We start from the raw sequence: 17,052 nt of genomic DNA, 5'->3' as shown, positions 1-17,052 counted from the left end.
ATCCGTCATGCACTCGAAAAACTGAAAAACCGATGGGAGATAGTATTGGAGAAAATTCAGCTGTTTATAAACACATACAAGGAGCTGATTAAAAAGTATTAAATGAACCGTCAGCAGTCCAGAAATGGGGGGTCCAGAAAGGGGTTGGTTAATACTAGGTGTAGGATAAGTTGGAATAAAGTGGTGGTTAAGTTTAGGTGTAGATTAAGGTGTAGGTTAAGTTTAGGTGTAGATTAGGGGATTGGTTAATACTAGGTGTAGGATAAGTTGGAATAAAGTGGTGGTTAAGTTTAGGTGTAGATTAAGGTGTAGGTTAAATTAAGGTGTAGATTAGGGGGTTGGTTATATTAGGTGTCGGTTAAGTTAGAATAAAGTGGTGGTTAAGTTTAGGTGTAGATTAAGGTGTAGGTTAAATTAAGGTGTAGATTGGGGGTTGGTTAATACTAGGTGTAGGTTAAGTTAGAATAAAGTGGTGGTTAAATGAAGGTGTAGATTAAGGTGTAGGTTAATTTAAGGTATAGATTAAGGTGTAGGTTAAATTAAGGTGTAGATTGGGGGTTGGTTAATACTAGGTGTAGGTGAAGTTAGAATAAAGTGGTGGTTAAATGAAGGTGTAGATTAAGGTGTAGGTTAATTTAAGGTGTAGATTAAGGTGTAGGTTAAATTTAGGTGTAGATTAGGGGGTTGGTTAATACTAGGTGTAGGTTAAGTTAGAATAAAGTGGTGGTTAAGTTTAGGTGTAGATTAAGGTGTAGGTTAAATTTAGGTGTAGATTAAGGTGTAGGTTAAATTTAGGTGTAGATTAGGGGGTTGGTTAATACTAGGTGTAGGTGAAGTTAGAATAAAGTGGTGGTTAAGTTTAGGTGTAGATTAAGGTGTAGGTTAAATTTAGGTGTAGATTAAGGTGTAGGTTAAATTTAGGTGTAGATTAGGGGATTGGTTAATACTAGGTGTAGGATAAGTTGGAATAAAGTGGTGGTTAAGTTTAGGTGTAGATTAAGGTGTAGGTTAAATTAAGGTGTAGATTAGGGGGTTGGTTATATTAGGTGTCGGTTAAGTTAGAATAAAGTGGTGGTTAAGTTTAGGTGTAGATTAAGGTGTAGGTTAAATTAAGGTGTAGATTGGGGGTTGGTTAATACTAGGTGTAGGTTAAGTTAGAATAAAGTGGTGGTTAAATGAAGGTGTAGATTAAGGTGTAGGTTAATTTAAGGTATAGATTAAGGTGTAGGTTAAATTAAGGTGTAGATTGGGGGTTGGTTAATACTAGGTGTAGGTGAAGTTAGAATAAAGTGGTGGTTAAATGAAGGTGTAGATTAAGGTGTAGGTTAATTTAAGGTGTAGATTAAGGTGTAGGTTAAATTTAGGTGTAGATTAGGGGGTTGGTTAATACTAGGTGTAGGTTAAGTTAGAATAAAGTGGTGGTTAAGTTTAGGTGTAGATTAAGGTGTAGGTTAAATTTAGGTGTAGATTAAGGTGTAGGTTAAATTTAGGTGTAGATTAGGGGGTTGGTTAATACTAGGTGTAGGTTAAGTTAGAATAAAGTGGTGGTTAAGTTTAGGTGTAGATTAAGGTGTAGGTTAAATTTAGGTGTAGATTAAGGTGTAGGTTAAGTTTAGGTGTAGATTAGGGGATTGGTTAATACTAGGTGTAGGATAAGTTGGAATAAAGTGGTGGTTAAGTTTAGGTGTAGATTAAGGTGAAGGTTAAATTAAGGTGTAGATTAGGGGGTTGGTTATATTAGGTGTCGGTTAAGTTAGAATAAAGTGGTGGTTAAGTTTAGGTGTAGATTAAGGTGTAGGTTAAATTAAGGTGTAGATTGGGGGTTGGTTAATACTAGGTGTAGGTTAAGTTAGAATAAAGTGGTGGTTAAATGAAGGTGTAGATTAAGGTGTAGGTTAATTTAAGGTGCAGATTAAGGTGTAGGTTAAATTTAGGTGTAGATTAGGGGTCGTGTTTCCTCTGACCGTGGCGATGGGTCGTTTAACAAGCCGAAAAAACGACTCGTGGACGTTTTCACTGGGAGATCAGGCTGGTTTTAGGGTGGAGGATCAGCAGTGCTGGAGGTTCACAGTATTTTACTTCCTTTTGCCGGATTCTCATTACTTTAAAAACGCGGCTTACATCAAACTTCCGTCTGCTGGTCTAGAGCCCTTAAGAGGGTTTTACTTGCCAAAGTGACATTTTCTACAGGGCTTCTCATTCACCCTCTCACACACTGGTTTGTTTTTATACCTCAATTGGGACATATGTATCACACACATACATCGCCACTGTCGCACAAACTGTATATCTCCACAATAGCAGCTTTACAGGAGAGGGGAAAAGCCTTCTTTCAATGGTAGTCAATGTAAGAAGATTTTGTCTCCCGGATATAAATTAAGTTAAAAATAGAGACCTGTGGATCAGGCCTGCAGAAGCAGGGCCCTATTCTCCCAACAGATTATGTAAACACACACACACACACACACACACACACACACTCACATTCACGTGGCAGCGGTAGAATAAAGTGGAATGAATTTCAGACTGAGTTATGAGGATCGTGTTATAACCTTGCTTGTGCTTCCAGCTGTACTCTATGCATAATAACTGCTTCAGGTCCCGCGCATGCTACTTTGATGTACGAGCTCCAGACCCACCCCATTTCGTCTTCTGGTCTTCTGCACAAGCAGAGAGCGAGGGAATGAGAGTGCGAATGCGAGAGCTGAGTGTATCTCCAGCAGGACGTGTCAGCCAGCCCTCGGCATTTCCTCTCCCTTTCATATTTCATAATATAATTTTCCTCCAGACCACACGCACAAAGAGAAGGTATAATTAAAACTCCTACTCTACCTTTTCACATCTGTCTCTGTCTCACACTCACACCTGCCCACACACACACATACACACACAGCCTTTCTCAACATCTCAGGCACTTCCGAGATCATCTTATATTAGTTTACTTTAGAAGACTGTAGTTTTCTAGACATAATGCAACCCAAAAAGGTGTGTTTCTTTACACATAAGATCGGCTCAGACACATATTCATGCTGTAATTGATGCCTTGTATTTTATACATAGTACACATTGACCCCTTAACACTCCACTGGGCTTATCACACACTAAGGTGTATTACTCAGTAACTACAGGTCTGTGTAGAAACTGGTGGGCAGTGTGTAATAACACTTTCGGCCTGATGGCGGGACATAGGCTGTTAAAGGGGTTAAAGGTGCAGTATGCATTAAAAAGAAGCAGGATGCTCTTCATGGGGGCGGGTTAACACATTTGATTGACAACTAGGTGAACATGCAGCAGGCAGCAATTTAAAAATATTCATACAATCAATTTGTTTGCAATCGAAAACAGGCCAAACTAGTACAGTTAGTTCAAGCCCTTCTATTCTAGAGCAGTTTTAACCCCTTAAACAGCCTGTGACCCATCAGCGGCTAGAAAGTGTTATTAAAGACTTCTATTATCAAAGAATAGCCCCACCGATGGGCCATAGACTATTTACTCCATAATTTCAGTATTAGACAAATAATATTAAGTAAGGGTGACAGAAAATACATTTATTGCATATTTTAAGTTCCATCTCAGAAGTGTATTTACCACCCTGTTATTTTGTCTCTCTCATGGCAAAATAAGATAAGCCTTGCTTTTATTGGCTGGTTAATAGCTGTGCTTTGGCCCACGACAGCAAACCCTTTTTAACTGTAATAAGGATAGTGTTAGTGTTGCCATCCTCTCTAGGTCCTCTCAGTGCCCAGTCGGCTTACTGTACAGTTATTAAGCTGAAGCACATAGCTACTGTGCCACTACCTGCCACTGAGTTACCACACCATGTGGGAGGCTGGGGTTCGATTCCCAGTCTGGGTGACTATGCTGCGCTACACCAATAGGAGTCCTTGGGCAAGATTCCTAACACTACATTGGCCCACCTGTGTAATATGAGTAACCTTGTAAGTCGCTCTGGATAAGAGCGTCAGCTAAATACCACAAATGTAAATGTAAATGTAGCACCCAGCTAGTTTCTTCAGCTTTAGAGATTCGCTCTTCCTGGCCGGCCTTAGCACCCGGCTAGCTTCAACAGGGGTTAAGGGGTTACAACTACCTTAGAATAGTTGAATAATAAGACTTTGGTACATGGAAGTGACAAACCAGGAACCTCAAAAATCCCACGCAAGAAAAACCTCCAGAGAATTGGCCAATCCCCAAATCCCAAAACTGTTGTGTAACAATCTTGACTCCATATTTTTCTACCTCTAAAATTGACACACACCCAATAGCAAACTTTTTTTTGGCTAAATGCAATGGCTACTTTGGGAGCATGTGGAAGCGAAAAAGGATAAGGATAATATTAGCTGGCCAGGTGAAACATCACCTGAATAAAGGCTTCCAGAGGAACCCTTTTTTTGCTCATTCAGCAGTTGAAATGCAGGTGCTAGGCTAACCCTAGCAGCCTCTAATTACAACAAAATAACTACAGTGTTCTTGTTAGAGTGCTAAAAACAATTGCAGTGCTGTGCTAAGCTACAAGGCCGGGCCAGGCTACAAGGCCAAAGCCTTCCTGTTGACGTAAACCAGACAAGCAGTTCACCTTTGAAGAGTTTCATGAGCCCAACATGAAGGAAAATTAGTGTGTTTTGTTTCAAGGTAAAATAACAGGGTGGTAAATAGGCTTGTTAAACTGCATCATAGCATTTTTCACCCCAACCAAGTCAAACAAAGGCATACTCACTATTTATACATCAAATAGCAACGGCAACAGTTTCTGATTAAATTTCTGACTAAATTTTACAGAGCTCCACTCAAATGACATGTCTTACCAGACAAACAATGGCTCAGACGACCATGTACCCAACTCTCAGACAAGGAAATTATGGATTTGCTGTTTCTGATAGCTGAGTTCAGCGAGCGAATGCTCCACTTCCGAAATTCAACAGCACCCTTGCCACATTTTCTGTGTTTACAAACTGTGAAAGCAGTCTATTGGTCCTGCGGTCTGGCCTGATATCCAGCTAATGTTTTCCATTCGTTCAGCATTTGTTATTCAGTCACACAAAGAGTAAATTAGCTTGGGAGACCTCATTGACCCTTATATAGAAATGCAAATAGCTGTGCAGCAGCTAGTAGGGATAATTATAAATCAATACCTACAAATTTATACTGTGATTTATGATTTCTCTCTCGCTCTCTCGCGCTCGTGCTCTCTCACGTCACTCAGTGCTGTATTCTCCCTGCTGTGGGCCTGCCGAGCCGGAGCCGAGTGCTGTTCTGCACTCATAAGCGCTTATTGATCGACACAGGCCCTGGACCCGGATAGAAATGTCAAGCTAATCATTGTACACAATCTCAGGTCAAGCAGCCAAATTGCCCTCGGTTGTTAAGAGACACACAGACGGCTGCTGTGTCCCTTTAAATGCTACGGTAGCCGTTTAAGAACTTGTTTAAGGCCTAAAGTACTTTGAGTCATTTAGCATTAGGAGGTTAATGAACAGAGGAAGGTTTTACAAGGCATTATGTCTTTTTCACTCATGTTACCCCGTTCTAAGCTAAGATATGGCCACCTGCATGGGTGAAAATCATTGTAAAACCTTTATTAGGAGTCTGTATCAGTAACCCATAGTTTTACGTTTAAACCTATAAAAGCATTTTAATTAATTAAAATTAATTTTAATTAATTTTATATATATATATATATATATATATATATATATATATATATATATAATCAGTTGTAACTGTATTGGTTCTGAGTTATTGGTCATAATTATCATCCATAATTTTAGTATTGGACAAATAATATTAGGTAAGGGTGACAGAAAATACATTTATTGCATATTTTAAGCTCCATCTCAGAAGCAGTTTAGAAGCGTATTTACCACCCTGTTATTTAGATAATGTTATTTAGAAGATAAGCCTTGCTTTTATTGGCTGGTTTATAGCTGTGCTTTGGCCCACAACAGCAAACCCTTTTTAACTGTAACAAGGATAGTGTAAGTGTTGCCATCCTCTCTGGGTCCTCTCAGTGCCGGCAGTCGGCACACAGTTACTATAGCTATCATCCAGCTAGTTTCTTCAGCTTTAGCGATTCACTCTTCCCGGCCGGCCTTAACACCCGGCTAGCTTCAACAGCTTCCCTGCAACGAACAACTCGCCACTGAGGGGTGCTTCACCCAGACAGTTAGCATTAGCTTTGAGCCTTTTTTGTCTTGCTAAGCATTGCATTTAGCTTTGCAAAAGCTTTCCTTAGTGGGCTGGGTGTATGTAAATCTTGTAGGGGATAAATTTGACGAGTCAATACTGTTACGCAACAGTTTGGGGGGTTTGGAATTGGCCTGTTTTCCAGCTCTGCTTTTGGTATTACTGAGCTCTGCTAAAGCCTGAGCAAACTGATAAATCACTTTGGAAACAGCAGACAGCGTCAATGTATTAAACTCTCATCATTTAACTATTAAAACTATAAAAAAAATTGTCCAAATACTTTCAATATATTGTGTGGCCATAAAAAACAATGAGTATAAGCATCCTGCCTGAACCCCCCTAGCATCAATTTTACTCCACATGAACTGGCTCACATCTGGATCAGTTGTCCAGCTGTTCCTCAGAGCCTGGGGTAAAAACAGCAGAGACCGTAACAGTGTTCCATCTGAACTTTCCTAAATAAACACCTTAATTTCAGGGCTTTGCCGACTCTTCTCTCGCTTCCCTTTAAGACAGGCTTTTTTCTTCAGTGTGTGGCACCTTAAACTGCACATTACACATTCAGTTTGATTTGAACATCCAATTACAGATATAATTAGAAAATGTGGGTAGAATATAGATGTGTTTGTAGGTGTGTGCGTGTTCTAAATGGTGCCATTTAGTGTTTTAATTATAAAGGTGCATAGACCTCCTGCTCTCCAGATCAATATCACATTACAGATCTAAATGAAGGCGTCAGAGAGGGCCCAATTAAAGTGGATGAGCTGATCAAAGGGGGAATTCTTTTGAGGAACATGAAATGCTTGTGGTGCTCAGGCTCTCTGCAGGGTTTCTGCAAACAGAAGACCAGGACCAAACTGCAGTTCATATTAATATTCATACAACGCTTTAATGTGTGATGTACAGTACTGTGCAAAATCAGAGGCCACTTGTTATTTATTTATTTTCAATCAAAACAGCCAGTTTGCCACTTCAGGCCATGCCTCCAGCTTATGATGAAGCTTGGAGAAGACTGTAAGAAGTTCTGTTTTGTGGTAGGACTCAGAAATTATATGTGGAGTCAGAAATGATACATGACAGGGTTAAAAGTGAGGTGACGGGGTGGTGGTGGGTTGCGCAGGGAGGAGGGGCTTCAGGCATGTTCCTCCTCCCAAAATGTAGTTATTTCAAAACTCCAAGGACAAATTATAAATTTTTTTAGAAAACTTGACACAAAAAATGACACAGAAGCCTCATCTACTACTACACTGGTAAAATGCAAGATCATTGTGGAACTTTTAGGGTTTTTCAATTTGAAACTGTGGAGGAATTATCTTTATTTTAATTACAGCTTCCATTCAGCAGATTCACGTTCAGTGTTTCTACAGAAATCTGCAGACAGAGATCTTTCCACGCCTCCAAAGTCAAGTCTTAGAATTTCTGGAGCATTTTCTTCTTGGATGGCTTCTTACCCATCCAAGTCATCCCAAACAACTTCAATGATAATGAGGTCTGGGCTCATGGTTGGTCAGTCCATTGTTCTGAGAGCACCAGAAGCTTCAGCAGTGGATGTCTGTTGGCTTTTTTCAGTAAGAGCTTCTTGATCAGCTCCACATGCTTTCAGATCCATGGCGCTGGGTCGTCTGTTCTCACAGCAGCAGGATGGACCGAAACACCAGAGGATGTTTTCAGATCTGAAGTGAAAATGGAGCTTAATTTTCTTCGTTCTCTCAAAGATGAAAGCTTTAAGCACTGTGGGAGCAGTTTTGATGATCTACAAGGTCTAGCTTTGAGTCCCTTTTTTGTATCTCTTTATTTTCTTTATTATTCATCTCGTAAAATTATTTTTGGATTTTATTCATTCTCTTTGGACTTTCTTATTTCATCTTCCTTTTATATATAAGCTCCTCAGAAACATCTTCAGAAAAATTACTAACATGTACTTAATAATTTGATGGTTTTGAAGTTCAGAAAATGAAGGGTGATTTTTGATGTTTGCCTGGTATTTTATGGTGTAAATAATGGCTATAATATTAATACTGCATATGTGGAAGGGTGAGGTCATGGGAGAAGGTTAAAGAATGTTAACTCTAATGCTATACTGTAATAAAACATTATACAAATTCTGGGCCTGTCCTATTGGACCGTTTATCCTGAACCATCCACATAAAGCAAAGAGCAGACTGTATTTTTAATGATATAAAACATAAATAGGTAATAAGTTACAGCATTGATCAGATGGCGTTGTTATACTTTTAAGACCAAATGAATCAGAGTGTTGCTCCAACTGTAAGTATATTAAATATTCCTGTAGTGGTTGTTTAATAAGCATTTGCAGTTGTTTATCTATAAGTCATCTGAAAGATGATTTCAACACCTGTGTCTCTTTGTTTACTGTTTTTTTGCTTATTGACTTTTTTTTATTACAAAGCTGACTAAATCTCTTCTTTTGTCTAACTCGAAAGACCCCCTATTCGCTTTGCACTGACTGGACTGATCGGTTTATTGACTGTTTTAAATTGTATAGCAAAGAAACTTGAAATCAGAGGAATTGGATTTTGCTCTGCTCTCCTTCACTGGTTGTGCTCAACACAGTCCATAAGAAAGCTGGCAGAGCTGAGTAACTATGGGCCGCCTGCTTTAATGGGTCACTGAATGCTGAAAGCCTATCTGAGCTACTGCCTAAAGAGCCACACACACACACACTATGCTGAGAGAGTGTAAATTAGCCATTACTGACAGACTGATAGAGGAACCAGAAGACTGTAATAAAAAGAGTTATTTTGGCTGTATATGCATCTGCCACTGGAATGCCTGTTCTTAAGGGTGCATTTTTACCCTTTCTTGTATTTTATTTTTGATCAGGCATAATGCCTTTTTTCCTAGGGTCTTGATGAAATGTCTGTGAAATGATTTGGTCAAAATACCACAAAGATCGAGCACCAACAGTGCAGTTATTTACCTCAGTATTGCAAAGGTCTACTAAAGCCTGTGCTGTGCTCACTGTGCTGATCAGTTATTTATCTCAGTGTTACTGAGCTCTACTAAAGCCTGAGTAGACTGATAAATCACTGTGCTGATCAGTTATTTATCTCAGCGTTACTGAGGTCTACTAAAGCCTGAGTAGACTGATAAATCACTGTGCTGATCAGTTATTTATCTCAGTGTTACTGAGCTCTACTAAAGTCTGAGTAGACTGATAAATCACTGTGCTGATCAGTTATTTATCTCAGTGTTACTGAGCTCTACTAAAGCCTGAGTAGACTGATATAAAAGCTAGCTGTCCAGTTGAACATGATATGGATCCTTTAACGTTGCTGTTTCTCTTTTTTCCTGTCCCTCTCAGGTATGACATGCCAGGCACGTACCTCCTACACTGAAGACGAGGTACTGTGGGGTCACCGCTTCTTGCCGGTCATGTCTCTGGAGGAGGGCTTTTTCCGAGTAGACTATTCACAGTTCCACAGCACCTTCGAAGTGCCCACACCGCCCTATAGTGTCAAAGAGCACGAGGAGAAAAGCTCACTCCCCTCCCCCATGGCCACGCCCCACCGCGACAGAGTCTTCTCCGTCAATTGTCTGGAGCTAGGTGAGGAGCGAGCCGGCCAGGCAGCTGGCAGCGCCTCCTGCAGGCTGCCCAGCAAGCTGCAGCGCATGAGCTCCTCCGGCAAGGAAGATCTTCAGAGGAAGGTCTTGCGCCTGAGCTCGCAGCCTTCAGAGAAAGCATCCAGCACCGGAGATCTGCCCCTGAAGCTGCAGCGACTAGGCTCCAGCCCAGGTCAGGGGGACGGCGACAGTCGCTTCCACCTCAAGGCCCTAAAGGTGGGCTTCGAACCCATGACCATGTCCACTGGAGACCTCCACCAGAGGAGCTTGCCTCCTACTCCAGCACCCATCCCTACACACCCTCAGGCTCCCCTACACTCACCCCTGCCCTCCTCATCGGGGGGGAGACCCGAGGACAACCTGCCTGCCAAGCTGAGGAGGATGAACGCTGATCGCTGAGGTCAGCTGGACAGCCGGGAGAAGTTGTTCTTTGCTGCTGAACTGAGATCAGATTTTTCATGTTTCTTTTGCAGAGGTCACGGGTCGGACCTGGTGGGACAGGCTGGTCCTGAATCAGCATCCAAAGAACAACTTCCAACCAGAATTAGCAAATTTATGGAATGGAAGGTCAGAGGATAGACTTTGAATAGCATTCCGATGGCATAAGTGGTGAATGAGAAGAAGGGACTGAACCATGCATGTTGGGTTGTTTAGATATTGGGATGTGTGTTTCTTAGGGGTGTGACAATACACATTAATATCAGCTGTATAGATACAGGGGGAATACACACTGTTGAGTAAGTTAGCCATGTTAAATTATATCAGTAATAGCAGATAATTGCTTAAATAAGTCATAATCCGATATATTGTATGGACAAAAGTATTGGGACACTGTAATAGGATGCCACCATTGCAACAAGTCAGTTGGTGAAATTTCTATATTCCACCACCAACTGGGAGTGGTATAATCGAAAAGTGGAACCTTTTAGAAACCACAGTAACTCATAAGCCATGAAGTGTCAGATCATGTAAAGCTACAGAGCGGGGTCAGGGCCGAGTGCTAAGCCAAGAGCATAGTGCAGAAAAGTCTGACTCAATAACTGCAGAGCTCCAGACCTGCTGATAGAGCTGCAAAGAGGGACCTTATTAATGCCTATAGATTTAAAACAGGATGTCTTAAAAGCTTCTGTAGGTGTATGTGTATGTGTCCCAATACTTTCATCCATATAGTGTATTTAGATGTAGTCGCATGAGCCAAACGTCTGCCTGTGGTCAGAAAGAATGGCGCATTTCAACACTTCATACGGCCAAGAGCCTCCTGCTTTTGTCAGGAAAGGGACCAATCACAGCCCGCTGTTCTGGCATGGGCTTTGGAGGCTTTTGTGAAAAATCTCACAAGTGTAGCTCACTCTGAAAAGCTCATTTTTCATTACACTGTCTAGTGCAGGCAGCTGTTTGCTGTTGATGACTAGATTTTAAGTGGAAACACAAAACTTGATGATGCTGCATGGAAGTGTGTATATATGAACATGTGGAGAGACCAACACAATATAACAGGCAAAGTCCAAATATTTGTGGCCAGCTTAACACACTAGATAGCATGCATTAGATTTTGGACATGCACGTTAAGGGGCTGAGCCTCCAGAAGAGCAGAAAGTGTAGGTGATGCTGGACTACTCCTCTAAAAAAAAACCCATATGTCCACAAGTTTGTGGACACACCTTCTAATGAATACAGTCAGCTACATTAGGTTGCACCCATTGCTGACACAGATGACACACACACCTTTAGTCTAATACCTGTAGAAATGTATATTGCCAATAAAATAACACTCTGGAGCAGATGAACATGAACCTATTGGCACCATGCCTAATGCCAGGCGTGGGTTAGAGGGGCATAAAGCCCCTCAGCATTGAGCTGTGGAGCAGTGGGAGAGCTGTGTTCTCTGGATTGATGGATGGTTCTCCATCCTGTACTTTCAGTCAGATGAGTTGGGGAGTTGGGGATGAGGTGGGGTGGTGATCATCCAACATCCTGCTCCAGCTCTTCTAGCACCAGCATTAACTGAACATTTCTTATAGCTGTTGGTCCATATCTGCATACTTTTACGCACTGCATTGCTGCCACGTGATTGGTTGATTAGGTCATTGAATGAATGAGTAGGGGTACTGTCTAGAGCATGCTGTCCTAATGGGCTCTGGGTAGTAGGCATTAGTAGGCGACCTGGTAGTTGTCATATTGGTGCCATGCTGCTTTGCCATCAGTGACCGGAGTCAGAGAGAGCACAACAGGCATGCATTCTGTCCCCTCAATCTTAAGCAATGTTGCCAGCACAGGTGTCTGTTGGTGGAACTGGGGTGGAGCTGGGTATCATGTGTAAAGCCCTTACCCTCCTAGTGTCTGGAGCGTTGGAGGTGGGTTAATTGGGACAAAAAGGGAAAATGTGACCAATTATTATAAAACCACTTCATGCTTATATCAGACAGAATGCCAGAAAAACAACACTTGCTGTTTCAAACTGGACGCAGCTCACCAGCATCACATTGATGACTTTTCCCCCCAGTTACAGATCCCAGTAAGTCAAAATGACCATTAACCACTTCAGTAATGTTTGAGCACTTTAGCAGTCAGCTGTTTGAAATAGATGTATTGTCTGATTCCTCAGTTCTTTGTGTCCTTTATCAGTCCAGCAGACTCTAGAACCTTCTTAAAGTTTGTTCTGGGGCAGGAATTGGGCAACGGAGGTCAGAGTCCAGCACAGTGTGAGTCCTGATTTCCCTGCTATAACTGACCTACCAAACCTGGCAATTAACAGGTGAGTAGAATCAGGTGTGCTTGAGCAGGAAAAGCAGAAAACTGCAGGAATCCGGACCTCCAGGACCTAAGTTGCCCAGCCCTGTTCCTGGAGCAATGCTGCTGCTGCTGCTTCAACTTAAAATACAGTAATTTGTTGTTTTGACTATGGTCCTAGTTCACACACACACACACACACACACACACACACACACACACACACACACACACAGGCACACACACTTCTCGCATCATGAAATATGTGTATTGTTTCACCCCTAAGCGTTTGTGGGAATTGCACAGAGACTCTAGCTGGGACTAATGTTACTTTAGCTGGTTACTTCTGACTCTGTTCACACACACAGTACACACACACACACACACACACACACACACATGTCACCATGTGTGCATGCATTCACATTCACCATCTCTGTGTAGCACCCCTCCCTCATCCCATAGTTTTCAAATGAATAAATTCTATTTAAGAGGCTGCTCTGGTCCTGTGTTTTCTGCTGCCTTTTCCCAATCAGATCAAATCAGACAAATCCGATCCTTTAACAGAACCTGTAAAACTGTTGATTTGATGATCCAGACAACCGCACTGCTTCACTTCTGACGCACAGGTGCATTATCCACAGGTGAACCACAAACGTGGGATTGTGTTCAAAATAATTATTTCCATTCATTGTTTATTCATGCAACATGAGCAATGTTTTATTCATGCAATATCAAGATGGGCCTGATGTTGCATGAATAAAACAATGCAATGAAACTATTATCGTGGGTTCCAGCCAACAAAATACTAAATATCTGATGGAAACATGCTTGAAATAATCAGATACTGCAGCCTTTTCGCACGCTGTGCTCCTGAAAACAGGGAAAGGTCACAGGGCTTAGCCCTCAGGCCCGTCTGTAGATGTTTTGCAGTGTTTGCAAAATGAATTTGTTAAACCAAGTAAACCAGAACAATGTACAGTGTAACTGGGGAGAACGTTCTAGATTAGTGTGAATTGGGGAGAATATTTTAGAACAGTGTAAGTTGGGAGAATGTTCTAGATTAGTGTTAATTGGAGAATAACGTACTGAAACAGTGTGACTTTTGAAAAACATGCTAGATAAGTGTGACTGAGAGACTATCTAGAACGGAGTAAGTGTTGAGAACATGCTAGATAAGTGTGACTGAGAGACTATCCAGAACGGAGTAAGTGTTGAGAACATGCTAGATAAGTGTGACTGAGAGACTTTTCTAGAACAGTGTGAATGCCGAGGACATTCTGAATGAGTGTGAATTCGAGAAGAACATACCGAAACAGTGTGACTTCTGAAGAACATGCTAGATAAGTCTGACTGAGAGACTATTTAGAACATTGTAAAATGTTGAGAACATGCTAGATAAGAGTGACTGAGAGTCTGTTCTAGAACGGTGTGAATGTCGAGGACATTCTGCATGAGTGTGAATTGGGGAGAACATTTTGGAACAGTGTAAGTCGGAAGAACATTCTAGATTATTGTGAATTAGAGAAGAACATACTGGAACAGTGTGACTTCTGAAGAACATGCTAGATAAGTGTGACTGGTAGACTATCTAGAACAGTGTGAATGTCGAGAACATTCTGAATGAGTGTGAATTGGGAGAGAACATACTGGAACAGTGTGACTTTTGAAGAACATGCTAGATAAGTCTGACTGAGAGTTTATCTAGAACAGTGTAAATGTTGAGAACATGCTAGATAAGTGTGACTGAGATAATTTTCTAAAACAGTGTGAATGCCAGGGACATTCTGGATGAGTGTGAATTGCGGAGAACATTTTGGAACAGTGTAAGTTGGAAGAATGTTCTAGATTTTTGTGAATTGGAGAAGAACATACTGGAACAGTGTAACTTTTGAAGAACATGCTAGATAAGTGTGACTGAGAGACTATTCTAGAACAGTGTGAATGCCGAGAACATTCTGGATGAGTGCGAGTTGGGAGAACATTCTAGATTATTGTGAATTGGAGAAGAACATACTAGAACAGTATGACTTCTGAAGAACATGCTAGATAAGTCTGGCTGGGAGACTATCTAGAACAGTGTAAATGTCGAAAACATTGAGAGTGTTCAGAGTGAGAATTGGGGGAAAGATTTTGGAACAGCGTGACTTTGGAAGAACATTCTAGATATAGAAAAGTGTATGGTGTGGCAAGGAGAACCAACACAACACATGAATGTGTGAGCAGGGAATCTGAATGAACGACTGACCAAACCAATAGAGAAGCTGTAATGATGCGTAAACCGTAAGCTATAGGATGATGACCGGGCTCGGTTTCCACAGTAACCTTCCCAACGCTCTCTACTGATCTTCTCCACGAAGATAGAACCTTTGCTTGGCTTCCTGTTTCCTCTCGAATTCAGTAGGTCAGGCCAAACGTACTCTCGGTTTGTGGGCGAGTGTTTTTTTTTATGTGGAAGAGCAAAGCCACGGTTCACTGTGGACAGAGAGGCATTTGCACATGTTTCCCACAAAACTCACACAATCTTCAAACCCACAGTGAACCCAGACCAAACCCAGTGCACGTAAAAGAGCACTTTACCAAATTCCCTTCAGTGAATCAGTGTTTAGAATAACTGCAAACGAAATACAGTAAAACTTACTGATATTAATACAAATAACCCTGAAAAAATACAGGTACTTTAAATGGTTCTTTAAGCGATGCCATAAAACAGAGTTCTAGAACAGAGGATGTTAGAACAGTGTCACCAAGGAGAAAATTCTAGAACAGTATGAATGGGAAGAGCATTTCAGAACAGTATCACTGAGGAGAACGTTCTAGAACAGTATGAATGGGAACAGCATTTTAGAACAGTGTCACCAAGAAGAATGTTCTAGAACAGCATGTATGGAAAGAACACTCTGGTTCTTCTCCTTGTGTGCCATGCAGTGGTGGCTCAGTGGTTGGAGCACTTGATTTGGTGGCGAGGTTGTGGGTTTGTCAGCTATTGATGTGCCCCTAATAACCAACACCCCCCCCCCCCTCCCAGCATTGAGCTGTGGAGCAGTGGAACTGTGTTATCTGGAATGATGGTCGTGCTCCATCCCTGGACACTTACTCCAACAACAGCAGGAGAAAATCTTTAAAACCCTTCATTTCAGAAGAAACTATGAACTGTAGCTATTAAAGATGTTAAAATTAGAAATTTGCCAAACTGGTGGAATTGACTTTTAATGCTACAACATACTTGACATTCTAGAGGAATGTGCACTTCCAATTTTGTAGGCAACTGTTTAGTGTAGACCCTTTCCTGTAGCAGTATGACAGTGCCCACATGTACAAAGTGAGGTCCATTAAAAAAAAGGGTTTGCCAAGTTCCACAGAGCCGTGACCTCCACCCCATTCTCCACTATTGGGAAGAATTACTATTCCAACTGTGAGCCAGGCTTTATAACCCAATGGCAGTGCTGATCTTACTAATCCTCTTGTGGCTGAATGGAAGAGATTTCCTACAGCTGTGTTCCAAAGTCTAGAGTAAAGCCTTCCCAGATGAGTGGAGGGAGTCCAGCTGCATATTAATGCCCATTTGGAAGTGCTGTCTGGGTGTCTGGGTATACGTTTGACAATGTAATATAATGTACATCAATCAGCCATAACATTAAAACCACTGACATGTGACACTGAAGGACACGGGGTGAGATCTTCACATTAGGCAGCAAGTGAACAGTCAGTTCTTGAAGGCAATCTTTGACAGGAACCAAGCTGTAATGGCTAGACGACTCAGTCAGAAACATCAGTCTCCAAAACATCAGGTAGGTCTTGTGGGGTGTTTGTGGTGTGCAGCAGTCAGTATCTACCAAAAATGCTCAGAGAAAGGATAACTGTTGAACCAGCTACAGGGTCATGCATGCCCAAAGCTCAGTGTTCTGATCCATGGAGGCCTCACCTTGATGTCCTGGTGCTGGATTCCACGGGATACCTTCAGAGGTCTTGTGTCTTGAGTGCATACCTCACTTGCTGCACAAGTCACGAGTCCTATGCAATATTAGGTAGGTGGTTTTAATGTTTTGGCTGATTGGTGTACTGAAGTTCAGTGTAGGCCAGAAAATTGCAAGTTGTGCTTTTACTGTTAAGTCAGGGGAAAAAAAGTGTTATTTCCGACCAATTTGTTTAAAGCATTTGTTCAGCCCCGGCACTGTCCATCTCATTACAGGAGCTGTTGAGGTCGTAATCATTACCCACTGAGAGAGAGAAAAAACACATTTCCTGCCACTATTATGCCAAAGTGAGCCATTAGCAGTGTGCACTTTGATTGGTTCAGAGTTTAATCACTACAGGGTCTCGTGGCGATTCGGGGCATCTGATAGGTGGACAGAGTAAAAGTGGTGATTACTTCTGTAAGAGCAGCTATTAGGTCAGAGGGAAAAGTACACGCAAAATGATGCTGTAATTTCCCCAAAGGATATGAAAACACACACTTTTCAGCAGCAAAATACTATTCAACAGAAAACATGTGCAGGAGGAAAATGGCTTGGGCTCATAGAAGGAACGACACACCAAAGATAAGAATCTGTT

General features: G+C 41.6%; 2 protein-coding genes across 2 annotated transcripts in view; one reads left to right on the top strand and one right to left on the bottom strand.

The window, feature by feature from the left end:
- The window catches only part of znf281a (zinc finger protein 281a), a 70,510-nt gene extending 68,028 nt beyond the window's left edge, over positions 1 to 2,482 (bottom strand). Inside the window, exon 1 of the mRNA XM_072693053.1 lies at positions 2,469 to 2,482. The gene's annotated coding sequence lies outside the window, so the exon portion shown is untranslated. The remainder of the gene's footprint in view (positions 1 to 2,468) is intronic.
- The window catches only part of kcnj19a (potassium inwardly rectifying channel subfamily J member 19a), a 44,993-nt gene extending 32,040 nt beyond the window's left edge, over positions 1 to 12,953 (top strand). The window contains exon 3 of the mRNA XM_072693055.1: positions 9,509 to 12,953. Within this exon, the coding sequence (XP_072549156.1) occupies positions 9,509 to 10,167 (659 nt within the window). The 3' untranslated portion in view covers positions 10,168 to 12,953. The remainder of the gene's footprint in view (positions 1 to 9,508) is intronic.
- Positions 12,954 to 17,052: the final 4,099 nt, after the last annotated feature.

The sequence above is a fragment of the Salminus brasiliensis genome, chromosome 12 (assembly GCF_030463535.1).
Source record: "Salminus brasiliensis chromosome 12, fSalBra1.hap2, whole genome shotgun sequence".
Classification (NCBI taxonomy): Eukaryota; Metazoa; Chordata; class Actinopteri; order Characiformes; family Bryconidae; genus Salminus; species Salminus brasiliensis.
Note: the sequence above shows the minus strand (reverse complement) of the source record. Positions and strands in the feature narration are given on the sequence as shown.